Source organism: Canis aureus, chromosome 1 (assembly GCF_053574225.1).
Source record: "Canis aureus isolate CA01 chromosome 1, VMU_Caureus_v.1.0, whole genome shotgun sequence".
NCBI lineage: Eukaryota > Metazoa > Chordata > Mammalia > Carnivora > Canidae > Canis > Canis aureus.
This window is the reverse complement of record NC_135611.1, coordinates 18,209,762-18,222,328: the sequence shown is the minus strand read 5'-3', so window position 1 is coordinate 18,222,328 and position 12,567 is coordinate 18,209,762. Positions and strand designations below refer to the sequence as shown.

Below are 12,567 nucleotides of genomic sequence, written 5' to 3'. Positions count from 1 at the left end.
AAGTGATCCATTTCTGTTTTGAAAATGAGCACCCAGAAATGCAATTCCAAGTACTCGTCTTCTCAATAGCAGCAAATGACCTAGGAAAACATTGAACAAGTATGGGACTTGTATCCTTTTTAAAGATTCTGAAATAGAAACATGCAACACATAAAATTCATGTATTTATTACAGTGCCACTTAGAATTTCCAACGCAGTGGGTTTTTCCTTTTTCTTTTTGAACTGAATAATCGTGAAGAGTAAATGCATAATACTTGAGAAGAGCTCAGACAAATACAGAAAAAAACCACTGATCACAATGTGCTGAGAAAGTCTTTGGATCAAATCAATGCGGTATTGACACAGGATAACATAAGTAGTTCAGTGGAACAGAATAGAGAATCCAATGCTATGTTTAAGTAGGAGAGCGGGGATCCCTGGGTGGCGCAGCGGTTTGGCGCCTGCCTTTGGCTCAGGGCGCGATCCTGGAGACCCAGGATCGAATCCCACGTCGGGCTCCCGGTGCATGGAGCCTGCTTCTCCCTCTGCCTGTGTCTCTGCCTCTCTCTCTCTCTCTCTCTCTCTCTGTGTGTGTGTGACTATCATTAAAAAAAAAAAAAAAAAGTAGGAGAGTGTAAGATATAATAAGATGAGTAGTTCCTACTGTTGAGAAAAGAATACATTATTTAATGGGTGGTACTGCCAGAACCTTTGTTCATTTTCCTTTGGGTTGTTAATTTTTCATTGCCATAACCATCTCTTTAAGGGGGGAGGGTAGATAAAGATAAATCTATATCTTACATTATAATCAGAAGTAAATCCTAGAAACTGCAAAAACTTACACAAGAAGTTCAAATTTATAAGAAAATGTAAGAAAGCACTTGTAATCATCTTGGAGTGAAGGAGAATTATGAAATTCTTAAGTAGGATTTGATGCCCACAAGCTTGACACATCAGGGGAGGGGTGTTTATCTTATGTATGACAGGAAAGGGGTTACTGCCTCTAAGATTAATAACTTACAAATTGGCAGGAAAAACATAACTCCAGGAGGAAAATGGACCAAGAATATGCAATTCATAGAAAGCAAATGCAGACAGCCGGCAAACCTATGAAAAAGAAGTCACATTTGCTGAAGAATGCAGATTAAAACCACAATGAGCCATTACTTCAAACCCATCAGCCTGGTAAAAATAGAGGAGAGTAACACTTGCTAGCAAGATGTGAATTTCTTTGGAAAGCAGACTGGCAACGCATATTAAACTAAAAATTAATATACTTTTCTAAGCAGCCCTTCTCCTGGATATCTGTCTTCTAGAAATAAAAGTGTACACAAAGTCTTATGTATTTGGATGTTTGTTGTACCATCATAGTGGCAAAATATTGAAAATACAAATGCTCATTGCTTGAAAAGTGGCTGACTTATGGGATATTTGTACCATGGCCCAGGATGCAGCCACTACACAGAATTAGAGTTATGTTACTGTTGGCTTGGGGTGGGCATGGGTTTCTGTGAGAAATTGCTGCATGAGAAGCAAGGTTCAGAAAGTGTATAATACCCAGTTGTGAAGACCAGTTCTCCTTCTCTTTGCCCTAGTGCATAAATGGGGGCGAAGGGGGGGGGGCATGGAGAAGCAGATGAAAACTCTGGTTCTCTAAGTTTAGAGAGAGGGAGTGGAGGTTGAAATGGATGATGGGAGGGGCGGGGGAGAGAAGGGATTTCCAGGCCGCCGCCGCCTCCTCTCCTGGCTCAAATGTAAAAACCCATCCATGGTTAGGTGTCCACCACGTCCCATATTTTTTTTTTCCCCTGTGGAGAGGAACCTGCAGAGCACTATGCTTTAAGTTAAAAACCCTGGTTGCCTTTTTTTAGATCTTTCTCTTTTTCTTTCTCACAGCAGCCAGTATTTGTTTTGACACCCCGGTGCCCTCTCAGATTTTTTTTGAGAGTATTTCTATATATATTTAAAATTATTTTTCATTCCCAACACTGGTGTTCCCTTGGCATGCGTGTGCCCCTTCTTCCACAGAGCTGTTTTTATCCACCCCCCCCCCCCCAATTTGGTGATTTTTTTTTTTTTTGTCTGCTGGCCTTTAGATTTGTGACTCCTGCTTGCCCTTTCTCATCAGAGCAGCCTGTCGCTGGTATTTGCCAGTTTGGGGCCACACGTGGGGCTTGGTGGCCTTGTAGGTGTGGCTACCCTCTGTTCCCCCTGCCCATCTTCTGTCTCGATTTCTTGTCACAGGACCACACTGCTTGCACCTGCATGAAAATGGTAGCCACAGGAAGAGCTAGAGGACATGAGGTTTCCTGATTAATCAATCATCCTGATTGTTGCCCCCCCCCCAACCCCCCCACCCCGGATATCTCCAGCCCATTGTGTCCTTGGACTCTTGACTTTCTGGTGCCTAGAGAACACTTCACCCATACAGCAGCTCTCCTCTGCCTACTGGGAGGCTCTGGTTTTGTTCTTCTGCCCATCTGACCCATCCCATTAATGCTCAAGTGACGACAGCCTTCCTACTTCCCTAGGACTCTTAGGGATGGGATGTTTAGTCTCTGTGGAAGAAGAGTGGTAGAAATGTGCTCTCAGGGGCATCTGTTACCTTCTCATCTGTGGAGCAGGGATAATAAATACTCGTACTTATCTCCGAGGGGTACAGTGAAGAGCAGAGTCAGTGATGCTCTTAGGGCTTAGAATATCACCTGGCCTGTCGTACAGAAAGAGTTCCATGAAAGTTGCTATTTTTAAAAAAATTGAGACCACACCGAATAAACTAGATAGTAACATGCTTTTTCCTCCTAGTTGATATGTCAGGATGTCTTCTGAACCGTGTTTTAAGTGCTCTGTGGTGTTTGTATCTATGTGCAGGTGTTTCTGTAGATAAATTCCTATAATTGACTTATAAATTCCTATAATTGACTTAATGAAAGGACATCACTGACACGATGTTCATAGGTCCAAGAGCCTTGCCCTTCCAAGTATCACACTAGTGTCCACCCAATGGTTGATGAGATGTCAGGTTTTCCCGTGGTGAGCATTACTTCATATCATCCATCTTTTAGTCTTGGCCATTAGGAAGGATGTAAAAGTGTCTCGTTTCCTATCTTTAATCAGTGAAGTTAAATGTCTCTTCATATATCTCCTTTTCTTCTTTTACCAAGTGCTAATTTGCATCCTTTGTTCATTTTCCTTTGGGTAATTTTTCATTGGTAAGAGTTCTTGGAAACAGGATTTGTCTCGTTTGATTTTTTTGTATATTTTGTAGAGAAGCTTGTAATTTTAACCTTGAGCTTTTGAATGTCTCTTCTGTGGTGGCTTGGAAAGCTAACAACTATGTATCGCGTTTTATCTTTATGGTAAAAATGAGGTTTCCCCCTCCAGTTGTGAAAGCTATGCATATACAATTTTCTAAATCTGAAAAAAAGATGAAAAATTAGAAGGAAAAACAGCTACCAGCAACAAAAAGGACATCGCTCTCAATATTTCGGTATTTTCCTTTTACTTGCCTTTGGTGGAGAATGTGTATCCATGGACTGGATGTATACGGGATAAAGAGGAGAGTCCAGTTGGGGAAATTTTAGCTTGAACAGCTGGTTGGCTGGTGGCCGCTGAGTTGGGGAACCAGGTGCAGAACTAGTTTTCTTAGACCTTCAGGAGAAGATGTGAAGATGACAGTTCGAGAGAATGGAACTTCAGGACCAGGTCCGGGCTGCATAGGCCCGCTGGAGTCATTGGCATTGAGATGGTCTCCACAGCCAAAGGCAGGGGACGGGAGCATGGAGGTTGAGGCATTTCTCCTATGTGAAATTGTGTTCAGGATCCTGGGTGACACAGCCATTTCATAAATTAGGAAACTTTCTGTAAGCTGTCAGGTTATAAATACTTGAGGCTGCCAATCATCAGGCGTTGGCTAGTGCCTCCAGCAGAGTAGAGATTCACAGTATTATGTTTACAGACTGATGTTTAAAGATTCAAGACACCTTTCCCCTCCTTGATGAGACCATTTTCATTTCAGATATTTTGGCAAAATCCCTAGTGACTTGATATTATTAACCTGTGAAGCATGTAAATCACACGCTGTCCTCTTTTGTAGCTTTGGAAGAAAAAGCTAATCCAGGTTAGGAGGATTTAAGACCTTGTGAGGAAATTCAAGACTTGGTGTCATAATCCCCAAGCCTTGCCTATGTTATGTAAAGTTTTTTTTTTTTTTTTCCTGTGTCATGTCATCCTTGTTCTGTTCACTGTGAGTCCTCCCCCTCCAAGTGTCCTAGTTTCCCCCCTCCCCCCCCCACCTGTAACTGATTTTGAACAAAACAGGGAAACTTGTCTTTTTTCCTGCCTAGTATTTGGATTCTTCATATGGTTACTCATTCTTTTAAAATAAATAGTAATACATTTTAGCAATCAAAAATTTTTTTCTGGTTGTAAAAGAATTAGACATTGGGGAAAATATTTATAAAACAGAGGTCTACCTGTAATTGAATAGCCAGAGAAAGATGAGTGGTTGCTGTTTTATTTTCTTTTTAGTTATATGTGTAAACTGGCTTACTTATATATGTAAATGGAAATAGTTTATTTAGAATAAGTCTATAATATTGCTTGGAATGATGAGCATTTTATGATAACTTGTAATATTATTAGAAAGATGATTTTTGAAGGCTGCAGAGCACATGGTAAATTTACAATGGCTTTTAAGGAAAAAAAAAGTTAAGATGATCTAAGTAATTGGCAAATTCTGCTAAGATTAAAACCAAAAACAAAATCTCTGAAAAGTCTTTGGAATCCTACTCTGAAGTTCAGATTTTGTGTTATTAATAAGATCTCGTTATGAATGAAATCAGCCTTTTTCCTTTTGGTTTATATTAACTTAAAATTTGCCTTTTCTATACTTCCTCTGCTTTCCATTGGCACATACTGATCCATTGTGACCCTTGGTGGTATTTCATAAGATCCCACCTCACATCCAATCCCAGTCTTCTAAGTGTAGTAAACAATATTGAGCAATTTTCTTGGTAATATGTCAGAATTGCTGGAAGCCATACAAATACACATTTAATTGTAGGCAATGCAGAATTAAAGGATTGCCATGAATTTTAAACATTATTTTGAAATTTTAATTTGGAGAAAAGGTCCCTAAGGGAGGTAAGTGAGAACAGAAGCAGTCTTGCCTATTGGCAAACTTCTGGGAGGATGCTCCCCCTCCTGCCCCAACCCAATTCACAGGCTTCAAGGCTTCCCTTCCATCGGGAATTCAGGAAAAGAATCCCTTCCTTTTGGGATAAGTGCATGTTGCCCACACTATGGAACTGAAGTCTCTGTCTTAAGACACCGACAGCTTCCTGTTCATCAGATCCAGAGACCTATACTTGCTCAGCACATTCCTCCTCATCCTTTTTGTAGTCCTTGACTGTCTTAGTTCCTGGCTCCTCTTCATTCCTCTCCGACCACTCCTTTTGTTAGGTCTTCTCCAGGAGTCTAAATTATTTAAGATTTTTTTACCTTGGAAATCTCATAGCGTCTGCTGTTGCCTTAGTGGAGATTAAAACTCACAAGCTATAAAAATGTATGCATGTAAATATGTAAAATTTAAAAACTAGACTAGGTTCTATATAGTTTTATAGCCTCTGTTCCTTAACATTCTGTTTTTCCCATGTTGTAAAATATTCTTTGAGGACATGAACGAACAGATAGCTGTAATTTAGTTTCTCTACTGTTGGTCATTTAAGGTTATGTCTAGTTTTTTAGTTATTGTAATGAATTTATGGGCCTATCACTTGACTATAGCTCTGATTATTTCCTTAGGAAAGATTCCTTGGATTGGAATTATTAAAGGGGAGAGTGTCTCTAGCCTCTTAGACTGTCTATAGGATCTCAGTTTTCCTTTTCAGCCATGCCCCTTTTCTTAGGCTTTCCTCATCTTTATTCTGCTGCGGCAGATTCCTTGTTGACAGGTTCCAGTAACCCTAGGTTGCTCTGCCCACTGCTGACCACAGCATATCTGTGGCACCCCGCGTCCACACCCCTTTAGGGACCCCAGTTGCATTCATCCAACCAGCTTCCTTACCTTCTTCCTGGATCCTCCACCATGCAGGTGGGAACCTATAGTTTCACACATGCTGGGACTGCTCTGAGTTTGTGGGGCAGTCTTCCATCAGACTTCGGAGCTGCCCTTCATCCCTTTTGCTCTCTAGCTGTTCCAGACTTCGGTTCTCTTGACGCTCTTGAATCTGTGATTCCCTCACTCCCAACCCATGATCGGGTCTTCTGCTTCTTTGGAAAAAATAAAGCAAGAAATCGCAAAAAAAGCAACCGTCAGAGGGAGAAATACTGCCTGTATTTCCCTGTCTACAGGGAAACTCCTGTCCCTAATTCCTGCCCTGTCTACAACAGCATTTGTCATTTATTCTTCTATACCACCTCTATACGCTCTCAGAAGTGGCTCCCCCCACTCCCCATCCCTTCTCTAGGGCCACCAACGCCTCCTCTCTGCACAAAGTCCTCTTCTTTTAACCCAGTGCTTCTCAATTTTGCCTCCCAGGGGACACTCAGCAATGTCTGGAGACATGTTTTTAGTTGTCACCCCTGGGGGAGAACTCTGTCTAGTGGAGAGAGACCAGGAATGCTGCTGAATACTCTACAATGCACAGAGCAGCCCCCCATAATGAAGAATTACCTGACTCCGAATGTACCCAGGTTAAAAAACAAAATCCTGTTTTTTTGACTTCCTCTCCGACCTTGGCCACACTCCCTTAGTTCTCTAACATCTATATCCTTGTCTCTGCACTACAGCTGCTCTGTAGAGCAGTGGATTTCCTTTTTGGGGATATTGGAGAGATTTGATAATTTCAGGCTATCCTCAGTTAATAGTAGAGTGGGGCAGCGATGCTAACACTTCATTAGGACTGACTGACTGGGTTGACTCTCCATTAGCATTTATTCCTAGATGGTGGTGCTGCTCTCGTTGGGTTCCAGTTCCCTCTTTTAGACAGAGGGACTTGAACTAAGACTTCTAACATTTCCTCTGTTGTTAACAGTTCTTAATTCAGGGCTAAGACTGCCGATTCAGTTGCCGATGGTTTTAGTTGCATTTTAGTGGAGGTTGAGCAGAAGCTGATTTCTGTGGGTCGAGGAGAAAGATGTAGATGGAGATCACTTGGTCAATGAGTTTGACTGTTCATGTAAGCAGGAGAATTGGAATTGGAAAGGTCCTCTGTAGACCTTTTTTGGTCCTTCAGCCAGAATAAGGTTTTCTCTGCGTTATTCAAGGCAGAGCCTCAGTAAACAGGGAGTAGAAATGAAGCGCTTGGCTATGAGAGAATAGTTATTAATCAGAAATGTGAGATCTGTGGGTTTTTTTTTTTGTATTCATAGTTAGATTTAAGATTGTTTACTTAATGTATTAGCTTGCTAAGCCTACCATAACAAAGTACCAGACCAGGCAGCTTAAACAACAAGTTGATCTTCTCACACTTCAGGGAGCTCAAATTCTGAGAGCAACGGGTCAGCAGGGTTGGTTGCTTCTGAGGCCCCTCTCCTTGGCTTGCAGATGTCCATCATCTCCCTGTCTCTTCACGTGGTCTTCCCTTCGCTCCTGTCTGTGTCCGTGTTTTCTCTTGCGAGGACACCAGTCATATTGGACTAGAGGCCCACTCTGAAGGTGCCATTGTGGCTCAGTTACTTCTTTGAAGACCCTGTCTCCAAACATGGTCACGTTCTCAGGACTAAGGGTTAGAACTTCAATGTAAGCAGTTAGGGGACACGATTTCAGCTCAGAACAGTTGAGTAGCATTTGATGGCAAGGGATAGGTACTTTTTATCTTTTTTTTTTCTAAGTTTATTATTTTCAGTAATCTCTACACCTAACGTGGGGCTTGAACCTGCAACCCCGAGATCAAGAGTTGAGGGTTCCTCCTACTGAGCCAGCTTGCCACCCTGGTGCCTCTTATCTTTAATGGAACGGGCAAATTGCTAAATAACTTATTCAGCTTGTTTATGTGTATTATAGTATATTGTGGTTCTTATTTAACCTTCCAACCAGTGTGTAAATGTGAACCAGCTTAACTTTGTAATTTTAGATAGAGTCAAAGTTGGAGGCGTTGCTCTTACCACCTTGTGTGTCCTCACCTGCCAAATACTAGAAGCTTAGGGCATCTCCCTTGTTGTTTCAAGATTATTACTAAAAATGGTTGCAGTGTTCAGCCGGTCTGAAAGGGGGTATTCGGGGACAGGGTTTCTAGTGGTAACCCCCCGGGGCCGATGTTCTCCAGCAAGCCCTCAGTGATCCCCCAGCCACGAGAGGTCGCTGACTCCCCTGGTCATCTGCCTCGCCCCAGGACTTCGGGGAATCCCAGCCTTTGAGCCCCTGTGGGAACTTGAAAGTCTAGTTTAGAGGTGCTCTGCTGACGTGCCAGGAGGACTTCATGAATGAGCGTGTCACCCAATTTGAGTTTAATGTAGAAAGTTTGCTTTTCCTACAAGGGGGGCACTTCCTATCTCAGCCACACCTGCTGGGCCTGTAGACCTGGGTTTCCATGTGGCTTTGGACGAGAGTAGAGAAGTGGAGCTTAGTGCCCGTCACAAGCCAAAGAAAGAGCACATGTTTTACTTGGTCCCTGGGTGTCCAGTAAATAAAGGGTGGTCAGGGCTGTAAACTGTACACCTCCAGTGGGACACAGTGCTAACATAGTACCAAGGTGAGCTCTGCTGGCCCTCACTTAATGCTCTGGGTCTATACCAGAGGACACCCAGCTGGTTGATCTGAAAATCAGTTTGCACACCAGGGATGGTGGATTGGTGTATAGGGTGGTGCTATCTCTCCGGTGACACCCGACACCCCCCTGGTGTGTCAATTCTGCATGGTGTTGTAGTTTGCATCATAGTTACCTCTGCTTTGGCCTCTTGCCCCCTGCAAGACTTGCAGCTTTTGGGCTGCCTGGCCTGGCTCAGTTGGTGGAGCATACGACTCTCGACCCCCAGGGATGTGAGTTCGAGCCCCACGTTTGGCATAGAGATTAATTAAAAATTAAAAATAAATAAATATTTAAAAAATAACTCTTTTCAGCTTTTGAGGTCCAGCAGGTGTTCTCTAGCTTGCCTGGTGTGTGCGGTCCCACCGGCGGAAACTGGAAGGAGGCCGAGTTCGTTGTGAGGGAGGAGGACAGATCTCTCCTGTCCTCCCACCCCCGTCTTCCCAGGAAACTCAGTTGCAGTTTTAAATACACAAAACAGCGCAGCCCCAGTTACGGTTCTTAACAGCACCAGATGCTCCCAGGTTAGGGTATCGCCCGTGCGCTCCTCTACCTCCCCGGGCGAGAAGCCACTTGCAGAGGCCCTGCTGCAGGTAACCTAACGTTAGGGCACCGGGTGGCTGAGGGAGCTAATTGCTGCGCCCGGGTGGAGTTACCTAATCCTTACGGTAGGGGTGGAGCTCGACTCCACTCCTTTTCCACCAACAAGCACTTCTTTCTAGCTGTCATTGAAGTGAGTCATCCGTATAAGTAGCGAGCTCCCTGCGTTCCTCCTCAGTGCTGTTGGGACTTCCTGGTGGTCCCTGCGTGCCGGCACAGGTGTGTGCGGGGACAGCTTTCCTGCGCGGGGAAGGAGGGGCCAGGAGCCCCCGGGGTCGTCCAGGTAGAGTCCCAGCCCTGTGACCGCACGGCCGGCCCAACCAGACGCTTCCCGGCGGGACAGATGGCTTGTTTTTCATGAGCCTTGAGGACAATTACAGGTAAGAACAAAGACGCCACTGTATGTTTGCTATAGGAACGTGTAACCTCTGTTGGCACGGAGTTTGATTTTGGTGTAGGGCTGGTTGTGTGTGTGTGTGTGTGTGTGTGTGTGTGTGTGTGTGTGTGTGTGTGTGTTTAATATCTGTGGCATTTTTCTAGCAAGATTTCCCGTGATAAATGACTTTTCAGTGTTCAGAGTTGGCTGGAGCTGATCACTCACACCCTTGCTTCGTGTAGACGGGATGGTCGGCGAAGAATGAAACTTGGAAAGAGTTGTGATCTGAATTCTCCCTATTTCTTTTTTTTTTTAATTTATTTATGATAGTCACAGAGAGAGAGAGAGAGGCAGAGACACAGGCAGAGGGAGAAGCAGGCTCCATGCAGGGAGCCCGATGTGGGATTCGATCCCGGGTCTCCAGGATCGCGCCCTGGGCCAAAGGCAGGCGCCAAACCACTGCGCCACCCAGGGATCCCCCGATTTCTTCCCTTTTGCTTTCTTATCTCTGTCTTGACCAGGAAAACGTACGCTTTTTTTTTTTTCTCAAAATGAAAGCACGATGGATACCTTTGTTTTCTTTTTGAAAATAATGGAAAATGTAGACCACGTCGGTTCTGTGGATGTTCTCTCGCTTAGAAGTCCGTGGTGTAGGAAGAAACAGTTGTCTTTCCTCCAGTTCTCTTGTGGGTCTCTCTTTGAGTATTTCTGACTTAGAAATCTCCCTAGCGGAGAGGAGGACTCCAGCTCTACTTGGCTTCAAATGAAAATAACATCTTAGGTTGGAAATGGTTGGCTTGGAGAATGATTTATGGTTTCTATCTGAATTGTGAGTTGGCAGTGAGAGAAATCTTTCTCCCCTTAGTATTTGGCTCTCCTAACTTATCCTGAATGCATTTATTATCGCCATTGTGGTTATGATTGGTTTGAGAGCCTGTATTCAACTGAGTTTTTCCTTGAGGTTTTGCTCTCATTTTCCCACCCTTACTACTCATATGTCGGAATACACTTTATGATTAACACGTGATTTTTGTTTCTTTACTGTCTCATTTGATGGTGATTCATAAACTGTTAACTAGTTAGCGTGTTGGTGAGTGTTGTCAAGGCCTGAAATAAATTGGAGTGCAGGCCACACCTTTATATTAATGAGCCAGGTTGCTTTCAGACAGGTATTCCTAATGTTAAATGTTAAGATGGATGGAATTTTAAGACAATAAATAAAAGTGTATCAACGATGTAAGATGGCAAAGCTTATAGTCAAATCTTAGTCATTCTTTAATAAATTATTTCACATTGAGAAGTATGTTGTTCACAGGTGTTAAATTGTGCCAGACAAGTGAAAACAAGCAGCCAATCTATAAGAGAAAAGGGGATTTAAAGAACCTATGTTTTATTGACCCCCCCCCTCCTTTAAATATTCATGGAGAGGACAAGGTGAACTTTAATTCCCGTAGGAATTTGAGTAAGCTGGTGAAATGAGGTGAGGGGGGAAAAAAGCTTTCTATTAGGGGAAAAGAAAGCGGAATGATTCTTGCAGATGTTACAGATTTTTTTTTTTTTTTGAGTTCTGTATTGCAACTGAATGTTGATGTAAAACAGCATGTTTAGGACATTCTCTTGCCAGTGTGGAATATAATATATAAAATGAAGGCAGGGGTGGAATGATAGGAATTTGCTATCGGAGGAACATAAACATTTTATCTTAAAGTGGTTTGGGTGGGTGGGTGCGGTGATAGTGGGGAGCCCTGTATACTTATTGACAACATCTTGGAGGTAGTTGATGATAACACGGGGGCTTTTATGATCACGACAGTTGTGTTGGGATAGCAGGGTGGTTTTGATTTCTTTTGAATTTCATTCCAGGCAGTATTTGCCCTACCATCTATACTGTATAGTGTTTTTCCAAGTCAATTTTCAAGTGAAGGCATTTCTTTTCATTTCTTTTACTTTGGCAGAAATCTGTCCTCCTGGTGATTTCCCTCCTTGCTCATTTTGGGTTAGCTAGCAATGATTTAATGTGCTAGCAATGTAGAGGATGTCCCATTCTATAGGTCAGCCCAGAGCCAGCCAGCTAATCTCTCACCTTGGATCTCAGAGGCTTCTGAGGTCATTCACCTTCAGGGTGATGGCAACAGCACGTGTTCTCAAGTGTTTTCAGAATCTCCCTCAACTATGTTCTCGGTGGCTCAGAATTCCAAAGAGAGTCACGTGGCACACCTTCACCTACTGTAAATATTTGTGCTCCTTGTGTGTTTGGCCTGCTTTTCTTGGAAGCACAGGAGCACAGGTTAAGTAGGAGCACAGGTAAACAGCACAGGTAGGCAGCTCCCCGTGTGATCCTGCCCACTGGCCAGGACTTGTGGTTCAGGCTTGAGGCGCGACTGCCCTCTTGAAATCAAAGAGGACTTTGTTTCTGACTCCTTGAAAGGCCCAAGGTTCCAGATCTTTTAGAATGTTCCTCCTGCCCTGCTGTTGTTGTCAAAACTGGATTAGCCCAAATAATCCTGAGATCTTTTCAGGTAACCATGAGCTGTAGTCTCTCAGCTGAGACCAGTGTTTGTTCATCTTATAGGTGATTACAGGAAGAAAAGTCAAAATTCCATCTCCTAAGAGGATACTTGTTGTGATGAGCACTGAGTCATGTATAGAATTGTCGAATCATTATAGCATATACCTGAAACTAAAATATAACATTAATTATACTTGAATTTAAAAAGTTTAAAAAGAATTCCAGCGCCTGATTGACATCATTCCGGAAAACAAAGGATTGATTTTCTTCTAGATCATAGAAGACTCAATGGAAATTTTTGGAATGGCACATGAGACATGTGACATATCTTCACACCTTACAGGCAGTTAAC

The 12,567-nt window shown here is 43.2% G+C and overlaps 1 protein-coding gene across 10 annotated transcripts in view; it reads left to right on the top strand.

The window, feature by feature from the left end:
• The window catches only part of NEDD4L (NEDD4 like E3 ubiquitin protein ligase), a 338,650-nt gene that overhangs the window by 153,257 nt on the left and 172,826 nt on the right, over positions 1–12,567 (top strand). Inside the window, exon 1 of one of the 10 annotated variants that reach the window (XM_077891744.1) lies at positions 9,470–9,710. The exons of the other annotated variants lie outside the window; for them this stretch is intronic. Coding sequence (XP_077747870.1) covers positions 9,688–9,710 — 23 coding nt within the window. The 5' untranslated portion in view covers positions 9,470–9,687. Of the gene's footprint in view, positions 1–9,469; positions 9,711–12,567 lie in introns of those variants that run through there. 10 annotated transcript variants of the gene reach the window in all.